At 39.0% G+C, this 24,304-nt stretch overlaps 1 protein-coding gene across 2 annotated transcripts in view; it reads right to left on the reverse strand.

The window, feature by feature from the left end:
* The window catches only part of LRRC2 (leucine rich repeat containing 2), a 356,803-nt gene that overhangs the window by 256,169 nt on the left and 76,330 nt on the right, over positions 1–24,304 (reverse strand). For both annotated transcript variants that reach the window (XM_063457177.1, XM_063457176.1), the window contains exons 2-3: positions 11,994–12,147; positions 633–840 (exon numbers count right to left, since the gene is read on the reverse strand). In XM_063457177.1, the coding sequence (XP_063313247.1) occupies positions 633–840; positions 11,994–12,118 (333 nt within the window). In that variant the 5' untranslated portion in view covers positions 12,119–12,147. The remainder of the gene's footprint in view (positions 1–632; positions 841–11,993; positions 12,148–24,304) is intronic.

Here is a 24,304-nt window from a genome sequence, read left to right on the forward strand (position 1 = left end):
TTTGAATCTTTAAAGCCACTACTAACTTTTTTAAACAGACAATTCTCTTAGCCAGTCAATTCTTCTAAAAAGTACATGCCCTTGTATATCTTTTACGTACTAAACAACATATAACTGCCATAACTGGCAAGGCTATTTACTAAAGTGTGAATTGTTGGTAGTAAATTCAAAGTGAATTTCAGTTTCAATTTTTATGATGAAATAGCTGAACGAAAAATATAACTGACTTCCACTTCAGCTATTGTGACCCAAAATTTGACATCTAGTTTAAATTCATGTAGAATTCCCAACAAGTAAATAAGCCTTAGGTAATGCAGCTCAGCAGGTGACTTTCTAATTCACCTTTGTTTTAAAATCTCCATAAAATTCTACCTAAAATCAAGCCAAACAAATTAAGATTAAAGGTAGATTTGGGTATTTAATGTTACTTTATCATTTTAATTTTACTTTATCATTTCAATTATTTTGAATACACAAGGTGTACATATTTACAATAACAAATATACAATTCTAAATAAACACCTAAACCTATATATTTGTATGAAATAAAGACAATGGTTGTTTTTAGATGAACTTTAATATTTTTTCTCTTAATTCTAAAATGTTACAAGTGTTTCATATGTCTGGCTTACCTCCCAGTGCTCGCCATTAAGCTGAAAAATGAATTCATCTGATTCAGTTTTCCCATTAAGAGATAGATCCTGTTTGTCAATACGATACTTTCTTTCATTCTGTTCCAATATCTTCAGCTCAGTGTCTACAAACCCATTATTTAGATATACAGACTGTGGTATTCCTTTGTTCCTACATTCCAGCATGAAATTCCATTCCTGCTTTATTCTGTAAGTTTTCAAAGAAATTTAATTTTTCAATGACATTTCATGATAACTTGCATACAACCAAGTGTGATGGAGAGTGTTACAGACAGGGTATTTGCCAATCTAAACGGATTAATAAAAGTATCTGGTTAACTATCTCACCAACTGAATCCATCAGGGGCAGGGTCGGCGTGTCCTATAGGCGACTAGGGCGTCTAGGGCGCACCGGCTCAGGGGTGCAAGATTTGAGTGACCCGGCCGGATGGAACCCCCTCCTGCCAGTCACTCAGTGTAGCGTGGCCGGTCGATGAGACAGCATCTATTTCCTGTACCCGGACAGACTGACAGGAAATGCTCACTGAGAGAGCACTTCCTATTGGGTAGAGAAGCTTCTGTACTGGGTCCACCACCCGCGCCACCCGGCCACGCTACAAAGATAGGTAGGAGGCACAAGGGGGGGAGAGTGGAGGGAGGACCACTAAGAGGTTTGGGAGAGAGGGAGGACCAGTAAGGATTTGGGGGAGAGGGAGGACCACTAAGGGGGAGGGAGAGAGGGAGGACCACTTTAATAGGAAAGGGAGTGGAACACTAAGGGGCTGGGGGAGAGGTAGGACCACTAAGAGAAGGGGGGAGGAAGGACCACTAAGAGTGGGGGGAGATGCAGGAGGGGGGGGAGGAGGAGAGAGAGGACCACTAACGTTGTGGGGAAGAGGGAAGACCACTAAGGGGGTAGGATTAGAGTAGAGGACCACTATGGGTGGGGGAAACCACTAATGGACAGGAGGGAAAGGAACACTAAGGGAGGGGAGGAAGGAGAGAGCACTAAGGGACAGGGGAGATCACTAAGGGAAAGGAGCGGGGAGCTCTAAGGGACGGGTGGGGAGAGTACTAATGGACTGGAGGGGAGGGGATATCACTAAGGGGCATGGGGGCAAGGGAGAGAACTAAGGGACCAGTGGGGAGGGGAGAGCACAGAGGGACAGCAGGGGAGGGGAGAACACTGAGGGACTGGAGGGGAGGAAAGATCACTAAGGAATAGGAGGGGAGATCACTAAGAGACAGGAGGGAAGGGGAGAGCACTAAAGGACAGGAGTGGATACTTCTAAGGGACAGGGGGAGAAGAGGAGACCACTAAGGGTAAGGGGGAGGAGATGAAAGGAGACCACTAAGGGACGTTGGGAGTAATTGAGATCATTAAGGGACAGGGGGAGTGTAAGACAAACAGAGAGGCTGAGGAAGGGGTGAAAGAGAAGCACAGAGGGGCTGGTAGGGGAGACAGAGACATGCAGAGGGGCTCAGGGGAGAGACACACAGTCACTTGTGAGGGAGACACACAGAGGAGCCTGAGGGGTAAAAGAGACACACAAAGAAGCTGGGAAGAGTAAGACACAAAGGGGCTTGAGGGAGTAAGACATGCAAAGGGGTTGGGAGGATGTAGGAAACATACAAAAAGGAGGGGTAAGAGACACACAAGGGGCTTATAAAAGATAAACTAAAGGGGGTGTAAGACACAAAACCTAAAGAAAAAAATACAAAAAAGTATATTAACAAAGTAAATACAATAAAAATAAAGAGCTGCTCCCCTCTCATCCCCTATCCTACCCCACAAACCCTTTCTTTCACATTACACACATACACAATGCATCCTTACACACACACAGAAACACAATGCATCTCTTACACACACTCAATGCACCCCTTACAGTCACATACACTGCATTACATTACACACAAACACAGAAACATACTCCTTGCATCTCTTACACATACAATCCCAGATTTACACAATGCATCCCTTACACACACACACACACACACACACACACAGAGAGAGAAACACACAATGCATTCCTTACACACAAACACACATTGCATCCCCTATACACACACACTACATCCCTTACACAAATTGGTATCCCTGTACACTACATTCCATAAGAACACACACATTACATCCTCTACAATAACACACAACACATCCCCAACACATATACACTCCACTCCATGTGAGCGAACTCATGGGTGGGCTATGTAGGTGGACTTATGGGTGGGCCTTGTAGGCATACTCACGGTCAGGCCCTGGGGTCCCAGACATTGAGCTGTGTAAGGGGCTCCAAAAAATAGAGCTACTTCCTGTTCATTGATTTTTGTGAGCATTGTTACAAACAGCCTTCTACACTAGACCAGTGGAGCCAGACTGCAGCCTGAGCTCATCATCATCACCTGAGCTCATCCTCATCTGGTAGTAAGTAGGCAATCCAGTATAATATTACTGGAACTAATCTCTAATTTACCTCACATTAAATGCACACTACAGCTTTATGTAGTGGTTCTGGTCTCTATAGCCTGTCCCGGCAGGCTTTTTAATGTAAACACACACTGCCTTTTTTAGAGAAAAGACACTGTGTGCAGCACTGGTGTTGGCTCATATGGGTGGGGCATTGTGATGTCACATGGTGGGCAGAGCATATGTGGGGAGGGGGGCAAATTTTTGTTTGCGTAGGGCGGCAAATATCATTGAGCCGGCCCTGATCAGGGGTCAGCAACCTATGGCACATGTGCCATACATGGCACTTAAGTTGCCTTTGCACGGCACTCAAGGCTGCCAAAGTCAAACACACTCTGGCCTATCAGGAGTCCCAGTGAGATTTCAGATATCTGCTAGTGCAAGCCGAGCGGTTAATGCAGGTGCAACCCTCAATTTATGAAAAAAATAAAAATTGTAAAACTGGTAGCACTTGGAAGTAATCTCAGAAAACATTCTCCCAGCATGTGTGAACAAGAATCCACAATGTAATAGAGCAGCCGGCAGCAGCTATCGAAGTTCCTGCCCTTGACCTGTACCTGGCCAGCCCGGTCCCCACTGGACCCCAGGGAAGCAACCCACACTGCTAGATATACAGAGCTGCAGAATAATCCTCACCCCAACAAATAATACAAACAGCCCACACATAGTCCCTACAAACACAACACCACTGACAATCCACATACATGCACACAACCCCACAAGCCTCACACATGCAATATGACAAGCCGCCTCACACTTATAAACACCACTAAACATATCATCAGACACACACAATTCCACAAGCAGCACCCATACACAGTCAACATTCATTGGTATCATACACAATACAACAATCTAATCATGAACATATACAATAAAAAATCCCAAATATGCACAAATACAGTGCTACAAAGCAACTGCAGCACCCATTAATAACACAAGCAGAATACGGCAACATGCACATCTCAGTTTAAAAAAATAGGACCGCACTCCAAGGGATTTTAAGATCTTGTTTTGTCACAGTACAATCCAAAGGTTGCCTACCCTTGTCCTAAGTACATTAAGTTGGGTTATTTATTACCACTTACACATAGACACACCCTATCCTTCATGCACAGACACACCCTAGCACACACCCTTAGACATACAGTGAGGGAAAAAGTATTTGATCCCCTGCTACTTTCGAACGTTTGCCCACTGACAAAGAAATTATCAATCTATAATTTTAATGGTATGGGGTATTTTAACAGAGAGAGACAGAATAACAAAACAAAACAAAAAATGCATGTCAAAAAAAGTTATAAATTGATTTGCATGTCAGGGGATCAAATACTTTCCCCCCCTCACTGTATACACAAGCATGCATGCTAGGAAAAACATTAGCATCTATACCAAGACACAGTTGTTTTTTTACTCAGTGAGAAAGGAAGGGAATGAGACTCCATGCTGTCTGTGTCTATTGCTAGAGAAGCAGGATAGCTGTACACTAGTCAACCTGTTCAATTTGTTGTAAGTGAACAGATAAACAGCAGGTACTAATATATCACCCTACAGCACCCATTGCTAGTATGCATATTACTATGTAGCAAGCAGAGCTTCTGATGGTAACTGTCTACTATGGGTGTCTGACAGCCAGAGGTATTTGCTTTGCCCGGCACCCAGATATTTTTAGGGTCATTCAGGTAGACCATTGAACATATTGAAAGTTATCAAGAGCGTCCTAGTAGTTATATGAGCAAACTGCAACTGTGTTAGGTTTCTTCTTGATACGGATGGATGATCTTTACACTACCAACTCTTAAGGTTGTATTTATGACTTGGTGGGACTGCTAAAAAGATGTCAATACATCCGATTTGGAGAACATGAGTAAAATTGTTAAATTTGAAGATTTTTTTTTTTTCAATTCAATGATTTTATTCATATTCAACAATATAATCAATGCACAGCAGCTCACTTTTTAGGTGATAAGCCCAAGTATGACATGCCAGCTCATAGCACACATAGTGAAAAGTAAAAACTACATAAAGAAACCCAACAAGATGTACTAATTATGGTTGTCCAGGGGGGAAATTAATCTGCAGTCTTTAATTTTAGAATAATTCCTAAAAATCTAAACATTTTTGTATTTGTCATTTAAGTAATGTTAACCCCTTAAGGACCGGACTTTTTTTGCGATGTTGTACATTTGCGACCAGGCATCTTTTTGACACTTTTGTGGTGTTTGTGTTTAGCTGTAATTTTCCGCTCTCTCATTTACTGTTCCCATACAAATTATATATTGTTTTTTTCAGGACAAAAGGGGCTTTCTTTACATACCATTATTTATATAATCTCATGTAATTTAATTTTAAAAAAATGAAAAAATATGATGAAAAATTGAAAAAAATACAAGTTTTTTGAATTTTAAGTGAAAAATCTTTTACTCATCTACAAAAGCGAATGAAAAAAACTGCTAAATAGATTCAAAATGTTGTCCTGAGTTCAAAAATACCCAGTGTTTACATGCTTTTTGCAATTTTTTTGCATGTTATAGGGCTATAAGTACAAGTAGGATATTGCGGTTTCAAAACATACAATTTTAAAATGTATCAATAGTGACATTGTAACACTATTATCTGTCATAAATTGCTAAATAACACCCCACATGTACATTTTTTTTTAAAAGTAGACAACCCAGGGTATTCAATATGGGGTATGTCCAGACTTTTTTAGTAGCCACTTAGTCGCAAACACTGGCCAAAGTTAGCGTTCATATTTGTTTGTGTGTGAAAAAAGTAAAAAACTAAATTGAACGCTAATTTTGGCCAGTGTTTGTGACCAAGTGGTTACTAAAAAAGACTGGACATACCCCATTTGCAATACATTGGGTTGTCTTCTTTTGCAAATGGTATGCCATCATGGGGGTAATTCTCATTCCTGGGCTACCATATGCTCTCAAAGGCAACGTAACCAACCTGGCCATTTTCAATGTAAAAATATTTGACCCATATATTTGACCCTGTAACTTTCAAAAACGCTATAAAACCTGTACATGGGGGGTCCTGTTCTACTCAGGAGACTTTGCTGAACACAAATATTAGTGTTTCAAAACTGGAAAATGTATCACAACAATTATATCATCAGTAAAAGTGCTGTTTGTGTGTGAAAAATGCAAAAAAAGTCACTTTCACTGACAATATCATCGCTGTGATATGTTTTACTGTTTTGAATCACTAATATTTGTGTTCAGCGAAGTCTCCCGAGTAAAACAGTACCCCCCATGTACAGGTTTTAGGGTGTCGTAGAACGTTACAGGGTAAAATACAGTGATAGCAAATTAAATTCTCTGGACTTTCGGCCTGGGTTGGCAGGCAGGTCCCTTAAATTGCAATCAATAAAATAACTTAATTATGTAAAAATATTACATAAATACACACGTAGAATTTAAATATATATGCATATTTATATATTTGAAGTCTACGTGTATATTTATATAATTATTTATGTAATTTTGTATATGGACATATGAATAATTTGCATTCTTTTTATTTATTTATATATACATAGATATATATACAATTTCATTCTAAGTGTATTTTGATATAAATATATATATATTAATATCAAAATACAGTTAGAATAAAATTTCATATAGATATATAATTTTTTTTAAATTTTTATTATTATTTTTAATTTTTTTAATTTAATTTATTTAATTATTTATTATTCGTATTTTATAATAATATATATATACAATATATATAGTTATTATATATATTATATATATACGTGTGTAAATTAATTATAAGTGTATTTTTATATTAATATATGTACATATTAATATAAAAATACACTTAGCATGACATTATATATATGATATATAGACATATATTATATAGGTATAATATATGTCTATATATCATATATATACACATATATAATAATATTTTTTTTTATTAACTTTCACTTTAATTTTTATTTTTATTTTACAGCAGCAGGGAGACTGCCTGTCAGCACAGACAGTCCCCCTGCAGGCAGAGACTAGGACACCTATTGTGACCATGTGGTCGCCCTGTTGGGCGATCACATGGCCACAGGGGTCCTAAACCGCCATGGGGAGACTGTCTGGGCTGCAGGCAGTCTCCCCACACCGGGAGCACCGCCGATCGCCGCCGGGGGAACGACGGCGATCGGGTAAGTACATTGGACGGTTAGGACGGTTCAGGACCGTCACCGGTCGGCAATGCAAAAATGCAGATGACGGTCCTGAACCGTCCTCCATTCCTTAAGGGGTTAATAAAGATGTGGACTTTTTTTCAGGTCAATGCTATTTTAGAAATAGAAATTCAATTTATGAAGCCAAATCATGTTACTTTCTATGGTGATTGCTTATGTGTGTTTTATAGAAGTACAGGAAGCTTCCATTAAAAACTAATACTTTTAAGAACATTTGATTTCACATGTAATCTTCTATAGCCAATCTGTCAGCTTCAAAACTTTCCAATGGAATTTTATATGATATGTTAGGACAATCTTTCATATTGGCCCTGAGGGACTTGTCATTGTCAAGAGCTGATATTAATCTGTCTTAGAAATATTGCATGGCAAATACTGTGGTAAGGTTTGTATAATTTATACATCCTTAATGTCATTCTTGTATCAAGGAAGCTGCCATTTAAGGATCTAATATGGAAATGCCAATAATAGCCGTACATGTCGGGCAAGCAACTAGAGAATTATTTGAAAATAATTCTATTTGAATTTTCGTTTTCCTTAAAAACATTTCATTGAGTAAAGCCTAATTCCTTCCTACAGTATAAATCATCTGAAGTGTTACCCGAAAATAACTTCAAATAACTTCAAAATAACCATCTAACCAGTTATTTGCTGCTGGTGATTCGTTGATCTTTATATTTCCTTTAAAATGTTTCATACAGTAATTTCTATAATGTGCAAGAAGCTGATTATTCTCATAAATCTGAACTGATGTGCCTCATTGTTCTACATTTTTAAGCCTCCATTCACGCTGGTGAAAAAAAAAGCCATAATTTATGCTGTTTCTTTGTCTGTCAGAGTAGTTTCAAGGTAGCCAATCATGTTTGGCATTCTTAGAGATAAAATCAGGGACGTTTTAGCCGGGAGGCAAACAAGGCATTTGCCTTGGGCGGCATTTTCCAGGGGGCGGCAAAAAAAAGCCGCCCCCAAACGCCCAGGCAAATGCCTTGTTAGCCTTGCGGCTAACAGACATGCTGGCCGGGCGTGCAGGCTGCTGTCTGCTGGGCAGTGCTGTCTGCTCGGCGGGCGGGCAGGCAGCGAGGGAGCACTTTCCCCTGAGCTGTCTGCTCAGCTCCCTCGCGCGCCGCAGAGTGAGGCTGGGAGCCGGAATATGACATCATATTCTGGCTCCCAGCCTCACTCTGAGGCGCGCGAGGGAGCTGAGCAGAGTGCTCAGAGGAAGTGCTCCCTCGCTGGCCGCCCGCTGCCTGCCAGCACTGCCCAGCAGCCACTGGACCACCAAGGAGAAAGATAACCACCCCCAGCATTCCCAAAGGTAAGGAGACTGGGGGGGTTAAATGTAAAAAAAAAAAAATGTGTGAGTGAGTGTGTGTGTATGTCTGTTAGTGTGTGTCTGTTAGTGTGTGTGTGTATGTCTGTTAGTGTGTCTGTTAGTGTGTGTGTGTGCATGTCTGTTAGTGTGTCTGTATGTCTGTATGTCTGTTAGTGTGTGTCTGTTAGTGTGTGTGTGTGTGTGTGTGTGTGTCTGTGTGTGTATATGTTAGTGTGTGTGTGTGTATGTCAGTGTGTCTGTGTGTTAGTGTGTGTGTGTTAGTGTGTGTGTGTCTGTAAGTGTGTGTGTGTGTGTTAGTGTGCCTGTGTGTGTCTGTTAGTGTGTCTGTGTATGTCTGTTAGTGTGTGTCTGTTAGTGTGTGTGTGTGTCTGTTAGTGTGTGTGTCTGACTGTGTGTGTCTGTTAGACTGTGTGTGTGTCTGTTAGTGTGAGTGTGTGTGTATCTGCTAGTGAGTGTGTGTCTGTTAGTGTGTGTCTGTTAGTGAGTGTGTGTTAGTGTGTGTGTGTTTCTGTTAGCGAGTGTGTGTTTCTGTTAGCTAGTGTATGCGTAGCTGTCAGTGAATGTGTGTGTATTTAGAAGGCGGGACGGGGGAAGGGTTGGGTGGGGGTGGCACGGGTGGGGGGGAAGGGTTGGGTGAGGGTGGCGCGGGCGGGAGGGGGGCGCCTGAGTTTTGTCCTGCCTAGGGCAGCACAAAACCAGGATACACTTCTGGATAAAATAGCCTTAGACCTCAAGTGAGAACTGGAAACTAAAGGATTGACAAATCAAGTATTGCTCCTCGGCCACTTTTGATTAATAATCACTTATAACCCCATTGATGATTGCATATTACACTGATGATATACATTTTAAAATTTAAAGAAACACTAGCACTAAGCTACTAGCACTAAGCTCCATAACCAATGCAGTTTACTGTAGTGTACAAGCAAGCACAGAGCATTGAGCCAGGCAGGAAAGAGGGTGTTATTTGCTTGCTCTCAAAGCTCAGTATGTTTGCTTAATTTCTCCCACCTATTTTCAGTATCACTTCAAAGTTTTTCATGATGCATCATCAAAAAATTGTTTAATTAATTTTACATTTTGTACTGTATGATCACTTGTTTATTATCCCACAAATTAGTGGTATAGACAAAGTCTATATATTGGCATTAGTTTGTATTAAGAGCTATTTATAGGGTGGTGGCGCAGTCCGAGCAAGCAATATGGGCTCATGTTGCACGCTTGCAAGAATTGTAGTTTGTGTCCAAATTATGTAAGGGTTTAAAGGGGTGAAGTTTAAAAACAAGGATTTAAAGAAATATAAAGAAAATGGAAGAGAATTAAGTCATTGGAGCTCAGTGAAATATGTATTGCATTATAACCACTAAAGCTGTAAAGGTTATGCAAGAATGTACAGCATATTTTTTTCTTGGGAGGTAATTAAAGCTAAATGGGTTATTAAAGAAATTGAGAATTTCAAAAAGGCAGTAAGTAAATCTTAGTTGAACATGTCGGACCAACTTTATTATTCTTTGCTAACGAATCTCATGGGTCCTTCTGAGATGTCTATTTTTTTCTTTAATGGAGACGCAGTTCAGGAAGAACACTCTGAAAACTTACCATAGAAGATATTTTGTCATTTTTCCTAAGTTCAGTTTTAAGTTTTTTTTTAGTGATTAAATGTTGTCATTCCCACACATTTAAGGCACTGCCTATTTGTTGAATCATACCTGTGCACCAGTGTTCTGCTGCATACGTGTTGTTCAATTGTTTTCTTTATAAAGCGTCATGTGAAACATAAGACTTGACCGTCAAGCTTTTTTTTCCCATGAGCCGAAGAATATTTAAAAATCACTTTTTTGTAACATTTGTTTTGCTATGTGTAATTACCGGTTGTCAATAAAAATTAGTTTTTATATAGGAACTATTTGAGCAAATGTCTATTACCGGCCTTGATTAATTATTTGGTTTCTATATGTGCTGTGGTCTGGAGTGGCCGCCTTTCCAAATTACAACAGATTATATGCTTTTTCCTTTACTCTTCATATATCTGCTCATTTTAACTGAAGCCCGGTGTGTTGATACTTTTTTCCTGTTGTTTTACATGGATCTAGTTCCTGATGTTTGAACTGTCTGGACCCTTACTGAAAATACCTGCTAATGATAGTTACCCGATGACGTTTGAATCCAAAGCTCTTTCCTGTTCAGTATGGACTGTGTCCATGTGGCACTGACAATGTTTTGTTACTTTTCTTCTGTTTCTGAGCTTGTGATCTTGTTGCATCCATAGGTGAATGTCTATAGTATACATAGATCAAAACCAGATGTGCTAGATCTTAAGGGCTTTACTCTGGCTCTTAGTCCATCTACTCCAATTGGCTGTTAGTCCATCTACTCTAATTCTCAGATTAGATTATTACAACTATTTAGCTGAACAGATATCCTATTCAGTGCAAAAATGCCATGTAATAATAATCTGTTTAAAGGACAACTGCCATCAAATATTTTTTAGTTTATTACATTTAATTAAACTTAATATTTTTTTTAAATATGTGTATTGATTTTTTTGAGAGAATAACACTTTATGTTATCTTGCTGAGCAGCCATGATGGGTTGGATACCACTGTTATTTAACCAACTGCTTCTCAATATAACTTGCCTGCGATTGCAGTTTCACACAAAACAATCACAACAGCAGGGCTGTTAAGAAGGTGCAAAACATGTCCAGCCGAGATAGATGTGTTTTAAGCCCTGTGGCTTCCCTTGGGCTAGAAATAGTGGCACTACACGCAACTACCTGCCATATTTTAATTCATTTTGTGATAGTTTTTGTAGCAATAAAGAGAATATATTTTTCTTATACTACTTATACTTTTATCTTGAATTTGCTTTGAGTGGAAGGAATTTTTCATGTATGCAAAGTCAATAAGAAGTGGACCCTCTGAATGCACTTAGAAGAGACACTACTACATGGACTGTGAGTTCCTTGTATATGGCTATATGGAATATAACTTTGCAAGACATATGATAGGATGAATTGCTGTGGTAACAAAGGACTCATTGCTTTGTAAGAAAAAATGCAATTGCAGAAGCAGGGAAGTTAAACTAAGCAGCACTTGGTTAGATATCAATAGAGTCTGACTCAACATGGCTGCTTGTCCTTTAAATGCGGCTATTTGAAAGTAAATATGAATATTTAATGACTAATTTTCTATGCTCTTTCATAACCTTTATTCCTTTCTATGACATGTATCTTTCCCAAATACTAAAATGTTTACAATATTTATGTATCTATGTATAATAAATGTGTGTGTGTATATATATATATTTATTCTTAATTGATTTCATTTATGTACTTACTTTTGCAAAGCACTTTTCTCAATCCTTTGTTTTTCTTTTTTACAATGTTCCTTATATTTCTTGACTCGTGTTTCCCACAGGCTTTTTATCTGAGAAAAGTCAATAACTATCACCTTGAAGGTCATGGCTCCACATCAAGTCTCCTGAAGTAAATCTGCATGGTGAAATTTAAAGAGTAATTGATTAATGTACAATTTATTTTAGACTTTTCATGGAACACACACACACACACACGCACATTTATATATATATAGTTCACTCCCTCTTGTACTTGCTGCTTAACCCCTTAAGGACACAGCTTCAGAAGCTGGACATACCCTTAAGGACACAAGCAATGTTTGCATTTTATGATGTTTGTATTCAACTGCAATTTGCACGTCTCTCCTTTATTGTACCAACACATATTATAAACCATTTTTTAGATGACAAAAAGGGCTTTAATTTGATGTGACATATTCATATATAAATTCTGATTTTTTTACAAAATAATGGGGGAAAAACAAAACATTTTTTTTTCCAAGTTTTGGCAAATAATAACATGTGCATAATATGCCCAGCTTATACAAACTATGGAAAAGTAATTCAAAATCAATTAATTTATGTGTCTTGATTTACAAAGTTCCTAATATGTGTAGGATTTCAGTTTATTTTGAAAGTTACAGGTCACAAACTACAAGGTCTAAAATAAAATTTCAATGTGAAACAATTTTAGAAGTTGGTATGTTTATCTTGGAATACGCATCACATAAAACAAAATTGCCACACAAAAGTATATATTTATATAAAGTAGACATCACAGGCTATAACAAGGCTATTTTTACACTTTTTACATTTCACCGCCTATCTCTGCTAAATATTGGAGTAAAATTGTGTTTTTTCTTTATTTTGGCATATACATATATAACAAGATTTTTGTAATGTGTATTTCGTAAAGCTGGTGTGTGCTATTCCCATATTGTGTTCAGCTACATCTGCTGAGTACAACGATACCCCCATTGTATACCTTTGCCACTATTCTGTGAAGCTACAATGCCATATAGGAGACCATGCTATTTCAGTTTCTATAGTTGGAATTTGCATAGATGGTCATATGTCTAATTTTGTGGCATTATAGCCATTTGACTGTTCAAATAACCCCACAAAGGTCTTCCAATGAGTAAGCAGACACTCCAGAGTATCTTATTAGGCATATATTATACCTTAACTTGCCACCATTTCTTTAGCAATTTATTTCAAATTTTGTGGTGAGAATTTTTTTTACAATTTTTTTACATACATGTTGAATTTTCGCTGGGTATTTCGTACATTTGATAAATGCCACTGTCATAAATTCCCCCTAAGTATGCTCAGTTACCTCTTCTGAGTAAAACAATAAGCCCAATGTATGACCTAGACACTATTTTGAGAAGTTACAGTGATGTAATAGAGACGTGACAAGTTCAGGTTTTTAAGTGTGAATTTACAGGGAGGGTTTTAATGGATCCGTATTCTATTTTGAAATATGTTAGCAGGCTGCTTTTTCCAACTACCCCAAAAGGCATACTATTTCTTAAAAAAGACACACAAGGACATTTCAAAAGGCAAATTTTGAACCTTAGCGTGGGATAATTTTTCCGCTAGTTACAAGTTAAGGCAGATGAGGTACTGATTCAGATTAATATACTGACATTTGTGTAAGATTCTAGGGTCACAAGCTTATCTAAGACAGATCTTTTTTGTGTGGGTTATAGAGTAACTATGCATAACACTGCTAACAACTATGAGCTTTTTCAGGGAGCCCCCACCTACAGCTGCCACAGTCTCCCCATAGGCATGGGTTTGGAACTGCTTAAAAATTGATAGGGTTGCACCTTTTGATGAAACAAAGGGTTAAGACCTAGGTGCCAAGCATACTACCCAGCAAGTAAAGGGTGGCTAGGAGGCTGCATGTCATAGGTCTCATGTCCCAGTGAGTCTCCTTCAGCCTATACAGGGGTCTCCTTACAACTCTGTACCCCACAGAGGGACTCACCCATCCCAGATCTCAGTCCAGAGTGTCCCTCTGCCAGGTTAGTCTGCGTGTGGATGTGTTCAGTTTCAGCTTGTGTAGAGGTACAGACTGTCATGTATTCATCCGCTCATAAAAATGTGGTTAATGGCATTTACTGTGCACACAGGACAAGTTGTGCCGAGCAGCAACCAAATCCACAGAAGGGTTAATGCTGAGCAGCAATTATGCAAATAGAACCTGGTAACTGCCTTTGGGGGTCAAAGGACGGTTACAGCCTATCAGATCTAGAGGAGGGGTATTTAGGCCCAGTTCTCATCCTGCTCAGTGCCCTGTTGTGGTTTCCCTTGTGGTTATCCGAGAGCGCGTTATTGATTCTGGTTATTCTGGTTATTTTCACTTTGGCATTGTTTTTAACTTCTCTGTTTTCTGGCATCCCTGACTCCTGGCTTTTCCTTATCGTTGTGTCTATTTCTGTATCCCTTGACCTCGGATATTCCTGACTATTCTTTGGTACGTTAGTCCAGCCATTCTAAGATCCGGCATATGTTACCTATCCGTCCTCTGTGTTACACAATTCTACGTGCTGGATCATTCTGTAATCCTGACACAGACAGAGATACAGTTCCTGGCTTTTATGTCATGCTGTGTTGTTGTGGTGTGCTTGAGTGAGGCTGGCTGCTTTTACACGGAGTGGTAGCTACTGACAGATGTAGTCGCATGGGTTTCTCTGCCGGTGGGAGACAGCTTCTTCTTCGGCGCCATTTTCTGGCATGCATTGCTATGCCGGGCATATCTCCAGAACGGTAGTGGTAAGGTAATGCCAACGGTGTGTCCTCGAACTGAACACGGGTGTTACTCAGGAGCTCATCGAGTTTCCTCCAGAAGTACTCAAATTTAGCATCCAGCCACGCCAGGATGCTTGGCACCTGTGTTCTGTCGGGTGGCCCAGTGACGATCTTCATCATTTTGGTGTCAGCATACCTCAGCATGGGTTTCTGCCACAGCCTCCGGATGGGCCCTCCTGGGACCGTGATACCTCCCACTGGTCCATCGGGGGGGAACGAGAGCCTATATACAAGATTTTAGGCAAGGCTACCATGCTGGTGGGCCTTGGGTTTTACCTCGGTGGTTCCAGTTTGTTTATCCGCATGTTCGGTATTGACATGTAGGCCCAGGTTTTCATCTTTCTGTTAGGTGCTTGTTGGAGTGCTTTGTGTTTCGTAGTGTGTTTCACTATTTAATGGCTTATAAATGTTTGCATTGTTTGGTGTGAAGTAGCTTGACAAAGAGCCATTTTTGGGTTGAAACATTGCAGTGTTCCCTTGGTTCTAATAAACATGCCTGAAGCTATAGGAGTGCCTTGACCTCTTCTCTATTATTGGTAGCATAATAATATATCGGCAGTTATTTTCTAAATCATGAATTGTTGAGAATTTACCTGGGAAATGCAAGTATGAGGCCAAAATAGCAGAACTGGATATATTGATAATTTGGAGAAATTAACCTATTTTAGCTTAAATTCTTTAATTTCCTTGTGTACAAACAATTATCTGTTAAGTAAAACCAAACAAAGCAATTTGTTTCTGATGGGATTTACAGTACTTCACCAATGTGGCTGAAGACTGTGCTTGGACAGGTAACTATGTAGATTCCAGTATTGATTTTGAACTCGATCGTGTTTCCCAGTATTTCAACAACACCAGTCCTCTGGTTGGCAGCTGCATGAATACCTAGATCCTGTTAGGGCACTTTATAGCAGTTTTGTTGAAGTATGTGTGTATTCATTTACTTTTATAGACACACTAGTGTATTATTGTAACAAGAAAGTCACCATTTATTTTACACAGACTACAATTTATAGAAGTAAACAATATAAAAGAAAATGAGAACACAATAAACTTTGACATTGAAAGAAAGTGCTTTTTTTTCTAAACTTGCAAGACAAAACATAATTTTAAGTACATAAGTTTTATTTACAGACTTTCTTGGTGATATATTAAAATGTATTTCTTATTTAATTGCATGTCATACTTCAGGTGTAACCTGCCACTCCCCTTCCCCCTCCTCCACCCCACCCCCCACTCACACACACGCACACAAACAAACAAACAAACACACACACACACACACACACACTAATTAGGCAGCTTTTTAATTATTGGCATTTTGGAAAAAAATACAAGTGATAGTATTACATATTTATGCAATATTAAAAAGCACTTGCTTTGTCCTGTTTGTCTTGTAAACTAGTTTGTATTCCATTTTAAGAAGGAACTCATAAGATGAGATAAATACTGGCCAGGTTGCAGTGCAATTCTCTTATCCATGTCTCAGATGTTCAGTGGACACACAAATCAATTTGGTCTTTTAAGGTGATAGGTTTAGGAGAGGAAATTAATGAAGAAGATAAAGAATGTCTGTGCCTGTGCAGATAAAGTGAGTTTAAATGTATATTTCTGTGTGCAATGTATCAGTGAGTATACAGAAAATGGGGGAATTGGGGGCATACCCGGCATTGGTGCTGCCATAAAGACCAAGATATATACATTTTACAGATCATGGAACAGCGCACACACACACACACACAAATAAAATTACAGTTTTAAGTGCAAAAGTCTACTTAAAAGCTGGCTATATGGTGTTAAGCACAACCCTTCATCACAGTTTCTGGTGAAGTTGGCAAAATTGTACAGGGACAGCCAGCCAAGGCTTTCCCTAAACCTAGAAACTATGGACAGGAAATATTTGCCAAAATGTAAACAGCTATTTCTCCTCATATCCATCATGGCAGGAGGAAAAGGTAAATCAATTGACTAAGATTAGGTCATACAAGAAAGGGCATATGTTGTTCCAGATGATAAGCAGGAGGATGTAGAGAAATTGTCTACAAAATAAAAAAAGAACCCACCTCTTTATTACCACTACTGTGGCAATAAGTGTAGGAACAATCATTCAAAATGGGGCTTTTCCCTCTCTAAACCATGTTAACAATTATTATTGTTTTTACCATTATTCATCTGTTCCTGGCATCAGGACGTTCCTCTGAATTTTGGAAATCATGGGATTTACAATGGAAAGGCAGTATAGGCACATCCTAAAGTTGCCCCCCCTCCCCCCCCCCACTCCAGGCCAGGCACACTTACAGTACTGTATCTGGTCAGTGGACTAGTCTGGCAACCAAGTCAGTCCCCAAAGTGCCAATTGTAGGAGTCCACGTCACTTGCTCAAGGTGACAGCCTGTTCCTTGTGGAGAAAATGGGGTGGGGGGGGGGGGGGAAGGGAGATGGGGGATGGGGTGGATTTAAATAGTGTTAGGTAGGAGAAAATAAAAACTAAAATTGTTTCCTTTTGCATCATGATATGATATCCTGCTGATGAGAGTTAAAAGGACACTTTAGCCACCAAAACAATGTTAGCTTAATTAATCAATCAGTTCTAGTTTATAGATTGTGCAACTTCAGTCTCACTGCTCACTTCTCTTCCATTCAGGAGTTACATCACTTTGTTTAAGCAGCTGTAGTCACACCTCCCTACATGTGACTTGCACAGCTTTCCTAAACACTTCCTGTAAAGAGACATTTAATATTTAACCCCTTAAGGACACATGACGTGTGTGACACGTCATGATTCCCTTTTATTCCAGAAGTTTGGTCCTTAAGGGGTTAAACTTCCTTTATTGTACATTCTGTTTAATTTAGAATGTATTATTCTGTTTATTATTCTGTTAATAGCCTTCAACACTTTGCAGGAGACTCCTGTATGATATTAAAGTTCAATTTACAGTACAGGGGATAAAACTTCTAAAGTAAGTTAACATCTGATTACAAGTAAAAATAAAATACAAAAATACATATTTAATACCGGCTGGGTGAGTCACAGCCAGAGAAGGTGTAACTAGGACTTTATAAACAGAAACAAAAGTGATTTAACTTCTAAATGGCAGAGACTAAATGGCAGAGAGACTGCAGGGACACTAAGTCTCCCCCATTATCATTGTAAGAGCCCCCGCTGCTGGGGAAATCATAGTGTTCCTTCCATTGCTCAATATCATTGACACTACCTGTCAGCATGTCCCCTGCACATTATCTATTTTGAGCTCAACCATGGTGAGGTGACACTTTATTTATTTAATGTATTTATTTTAAACTGAAGCCACAACCAATACCCATCTGTGGGTGCACCAAGGGATGTACATTAGTAGGGACTAGGCAGACTAGCTGTTTGGCAGATATGACTCTTTTGGCCATCATGGTTGAGGTGTAAAATCTATTTTGTACTAATGTGGGGGTCATATTGACACAACAGGCAAGTTTTAATTTGATTACATTTGTAAATGTGGCAGTTGGCATATATTTGTATATGTGTTAGTTTTTTCTTTCTTGTAAACAAGCTGTTAATCAGTCTATGATTTTCAATAAGCATAAACACCTTTAAACAGCAAGATGTATTTGTGTGTTTAACTACGAATCTTTATTGCTTATCTATCATTCCAAGTGACACTGTCTGAAGTACTAACTATATCATTGATGCACATTCCAGATTTGATGCATGACATTGACATACTGCTGTGCTGAAAGCACAGTTTTATGATGTATGTGTTTAAAAATAAAGAGGGCATGGCCAATATAGATACATTTCTAGATGTTTAAATTTAAGGAAACATAACATGAACAAAGCAGCTGACAAAGGCTCCTGATTGAAATTTTCATAAGTATCAAGTTTACTTGAAATCTATTTTTTTGTTCTGTTATCCAGACACACCAGCACATTTATATGTTTTAAAAAAAACCTTTCACTAGAACCTAGTAAGAAAATTATGGTTTAGAAAAGAAATATGGTATTGCAGATGACGGGAAAGACTACCAGTGTTATACAGTGGTGCTACACACATGTACAATACTACATGCCTTCAATCCTCTGGGTTGTTTTTTTTTCATTAATCATCTTTCGTTTTTGGAATCCAGAGCACAATTCAGAGTCAGAACCCAAAACAAAAATGGTCTGCCAATGTGGGTTTCAGATGGTTTATGTCTGATTTATAAAATAAAACATTGTCTGGAAATCCTTCTGATACATAGAGGAAGGAGTGGAGTTTTCATTGAACCGGTAAACATAAGTGTAATGGCAAATGTACTTGTACAATAAATTAGGAACCTCTGAAGTCCATTCTGAGATAGGCATCCATTGAGCAAGTCCGTCTTGACTAATGTGGTATTATACAACAGTATGGGAGAAGAATTGAATCCCCATTTTTTATCATTAACACATACCCCTCTATATGGTACATTTTGTATATATTGTGTATTAATATTGTTTTTGTATTCTATTGCACCCTAATGTAACAATGCGATGTTTTGTGGACCCAGGACATACTTGAAAATGAGAGAAATCTCAATGTATCTTTCCTGGTAAAATATTTTATAAATAAATAAATATAATGAGTATGTATACAGAAGTACAACGCTATGAGTTTTCTTTAAAAAGGCTTTTTAGCCCCCCAAGACCCGATTAGTTGCATACTGAATTTCAATTTAACAAATTAATTGTGTGAGACTCAGGGGCGTAGTAATAGGGGGGCAGGATGTGGTCCTCCCCGGGTGCCACTGCTTCCGGTGGTGCCATTCACCCTCGTAGTGAGAGCCGCTGCCAGGCAGCAGAAGGAAAGATGAGAAGGAGTGCATGCTGTCAACGTGCTCCGCCCTCACAGTGTTTTAAATAGAAGTGCTTTGACACTCTGTGCAGGTCTTGTAGAGGGAGGGGGTGAGGACAGGGGTCTTGTAGAGATGGCTAGACAGGGGTCTGTAGAGGGGGTAGGGTTTTGTGAGAATGGGAGAGCAGGGGTATTTTTTGAGGGGGTGGGCAGAAGTCTTGAAGAGGGGGTGAGCAGGGTTTTTGTAGGCTTTTTTGCAGTTTTTTTTTGTGAATCAGGGTGCAGGGGATTTGTAGGGGGCAGGGGTCTTGTAAAGGGGGTTAGGAATTTTTGTGAATGGGGTGCAGGAGGTTTGTAGAAGGGGGGTTGTGAAAGGGGGACTAGGCAGGGTTTTTTGTAGAGTAGCGGGTGCAGTAGTGGCTCTAAGTACGCCACTGGTGGGACCACTGCTCAACAATTTACTTATTTGCTTATTAATTTTTCACTGGCATGTCAAAGGCACTTCATCATACTGCAGTACTTGGTACTAATTGAATTATATTTCTATAGAACTACTGACATTACCTATGCTCTATGTTCTTTCATGAGTAGTATAACAGCTCTATCACAGCTTACACCCAGTGCACCCTCTTTTTTGATTATATAGTAGCTAAAAAAATCCACTTGTTATTTTGCAATTTCAAATTCCTAATACTTGTTCATCTCATGCCCCTTGACCAAAATCCAAAATTTTTATATATATGTTTTTATATTTATGGTTGTGGCTTTAAAAGCTGTATGGAGTGGTCTGGCATCCTTATGAAGGGAAATCAAGCCCCTCCCATAACTACAGGCTCAGCCTTCCATTTCTGGTAACGGCATCAAAAGCCATAATGAGCATATGAGAAGTAGGTATGTGAGGTCCCTGTATGAGACATATAGTAATATGAAAAAGTTGGTTGTGGTGTGCCGGACGATGCAGTGGGCCTGTAATAAAAAGAGAACAAAAAGAGTATACCATACAGGATTATACAGCCTACAAATTAAGCATGTTACTACAGGGAGTGCAGAATTATTAGGCAAATGAGTATTTTGACCACATCATCCTCTTTATGCATGTTGTCTTACTCCAAGCTGTATAGGCTCGAAAGCCTACTACCAATTAAGCATATTAGGTGATGTGCATCTCTGTAATGAGAAGGGGTGTGGTCTAATGACATCAACACCCTCCATCAGGTGTGCATAATTATTAGGCAACTTCCTTTCCTTTGGCAAAATGGGTCAAAAGAAGGACTTGACAGGCTCAGAAAAGTCAAAAATAGTGAGATATCTTGCAGAGGGATGCAGCACTCTTAAAATTGCAAAGCTTCTGAAGCGTGATCATCGAACAATCAAGCGTTTCATTCAAAATAGTCAACAGGGTCGCAAGAAGCGTGTGGAAAAACCAAGGCGCAAAATAACTGCCCATGAACTGAGAAAAGTCAAGCGTGCAGCTGCCAAGATGCCACTTGCCACCAGTTTGGCCATATTTCAGAGCTGCAACATCACTGGAGTGCCCAAAAGCACAAGGTGTGCAATACTCAGAGACATGGCCAAGGTAAGAAAGGCTAAAAAACGACCACCACTGAACAAGACACACAAGCTGAAACGTCAAGACTGGGCCAAGAAATATCTCAAGACTGATTTTTCTAAGGTTTTATGGACTGATGAAATGAGAGTGAGTCTTGATGGGCCAGATTGATGGGCCCGTGGCTGGATTGGTAAAGGGCAGAGAGCTCCAGTCTGACTCAGACGCCAGCAAGGTGGAGGTGGAGTACTGGTTTGGGCTGGTATCATCAAAGATGAGCTTGTGGGGCCTTTTCGGGTTGAGGATGGAGTCAAGCTCAACTCCCAGTCCTACTGCCAGTTTTTGGAAGACACCTTCTTCAAGCAGTGGTACAGGAAGAAGTCTGCATCCTTCAAGAAAAACATGATTTTCATGCAGGACAATGCTCCATCACACGCGTCCAAGTACTCCACAGCGTGGCTGGCAAGAAAGGGTATAAAAGAAGAAAATCTAATGACATGGCCTCCTTGTTCACCTGATCTGAACCCCATTGAGAACCTGTGGTCCATCATCAAATGTGAGATTTACAAGGAGGGAAAACAGTACACCTCTCTGAACAGTGTCTGGGAGGCTGTGGTTGCTGCTGCACGCAATGTAGATGGTGAACAGATCAAAACACTGACAGAATCCATGGATGGCAGGCTTTTGAGTGTCCTTGCAAAGAAAGGTGGCTATATTGGTCACTGATTTGTTTTTGTTTTGTTTTTGAATGTCAGAAATGTATATTTGTGAATGTTGAGATGTTATATTGGTTTCACTGGTAAAAATAAATAATTGAAATGGGTATATATTTGTTTTTTGTTAAGTTGCCTAATAATTATGCACAGTAATAGTCACCTGCACACACAGATATCCACCTAAAATAGCTAAAACTAAAAACAAACTAAAAACTACTTCCAAAAATATTCAGCTTCGATATTAATGAGTTTTTTGGGTTCATTGAGAACATGGTTGTTGTTCAATAATAAAATTAATCCTCAAAAATACAACTTGCCTAATAATTCTGCACTCCCTGTATATAATACATATACATGTTAGTGAAGACTTGGCGTATTTAAGAACAGGTTCATGTATGTATCTGGAGTAAGTGGAGGGCCTCCATCGCTTAAAAGTCCCATGTATATGTACCAAAATATTCCTGGAGGTATGGTTGTCAGCACTGATGGGGAAGGAGTGACCTGCTTAATTACCTGAATTAAGACCTTATCTGACCGTGCAGTAATATCCTGAGATAAAGTTTGAAATTTACTTGTCGTAAGAGCATTGTCATGTAAGGCTAGTAGAAGCAGTGTAGGGGAACCTTGAACAGAGGTTATTTCAATACTCAGGATTATTACTGAGCACAGTTAGTAATAGGTAGGTTAATGAGGGATTAGGCAAGATTTGGTCTGGCTGAAGGGTAATACGTAGTGGTCTTGTCTCTTGTGTTGAGATATCTTAATGTAGTCTAGTGAAGTGACGTACATGAAAATAAGTTCTCTTGAGTTGAAGAACCAAAGAAAGCTAAATAAGTGGCGGTATTTATGTCATGATCGTGTGTGGTTCAAAAGGAGCTGCATCAATGAGATAGGACTATGACCGGCAAGATGTCTGAGGATAGGTAATATAGAGGGTGGAGGAAAAGTACTTGATGTTTAACACGAAACAACATGATTCTAATTTACAAGATGAGAGAAGATTGTTAAATATAATATAGTAGTGTTGAAAATGTTTTAAGTACAGGTGGCAAAAAGAAGTAAAATCGACCGGAGTACTCAAGAAGTTGTTAACAATATTAAATTCCAGTCATAACTGGTGAAAATGTAGACTCTGCGGAAAACTTATAATGGAGAACAAGATACGTGATCAGTGACAAAGTTGTCAATTCCTGGGATATGATCCTATCTCAAGAAAGTAATTAATAGCAGTTGACCAAGTCAGTATTCTCATGAAGTGTATATGTCAAGATCTGCTCGAGGCATATGTAGACACGTAAGATATGACAAAGGTGAGTCAGAATAATTGAATGACCCTTGAATTATGAAATAGGAACCGAGGATAACTTAATTGCATATTACCAACATGACAGTGAAAACAATAGTTTGAAATATATGAACCAGAGCGTGTGTGAATACACTCGAGCAAACGTATACATATATTTACATGTACTCGCATACACACACCCCGACCCACCATATACCTACCTATATACTTACAAATGTAGATATGTATAGTGTATATCGTGCTTATCTACAGCTTCGAGCCAGGCATAACCCTGATCCAGTCAGTTGTGACACCTACAATTCAGGGAAGCCAAATTGAATGATATAGTATAGAAAATGATATGTGTTAGTAAGGGGCCCAATACCGTGAGAAAGAGGCATGCTGTGGTGCTGATATTTAGATGAGAAGCTGAATTGTACTAGTAGTAAAATACACCATGAATGAACATAGCAGCTTATATGTACGAGGGGGGAGTGACTAAACCTAATTATTAGCATAACAGATATATCCCATATCTGCGTGGTAAGGCATGCAATCTGTATCCTAAGCTACTTGAGATGTAGACAGATAGTTAATATCCTGTTTGACCTCTTGAACGTACAGAAATATGTACTGAATATTGAGTTATGTAACGTATGCCTGAATGTATATGGAGAACCCTGCGAGGAAGAGACAGCCCCTTGTTAAAGTCAGAGTTGTAAATGTAAGGAGAACAGAGTGAGGTCTTGAATTTGATATGTATGTGAATGAAATGTAATGTTGAATACCTAAAACCAAAATGTATAAGGTAGCCAGTTATATCATTCTGTATTTAACCTGCTAATGGCCACTACCAGAATGGTATTGTAATGATAGGCCTATCCATGTACTGATAACCAGCTACTGTACTTAACCTAATATAATTTACCCCATGATATCCTTAATACAGTATTATTATAACAGAAGGAACTTACCTTTACCTAATAGTACCTGCCACATAACTTTAAATACCATTAATTTGGCAGTTCTCACTGATTTACGTGCAAGTTATATAGATTTAATCTTTATATAATTATACAACAGGGAAGGTTTCTAATACTAGACAAAGCTCTAACACTAAGCAG

The sequence above is a fragment of the Pelobates fuscus genome, chromosome 5 (genome assembly GCF_036172605.1).
Source record: "Pelobates fuscus isolate aPelFus1 chromosome 5, aPelFus1.pri, whole genome shotgun sequence".
NCBI lineage: Eukaryota > Metazoa > Chordata > Amphibia > Anura > Pelobatidae > Pelobates > Pelobates fuscus.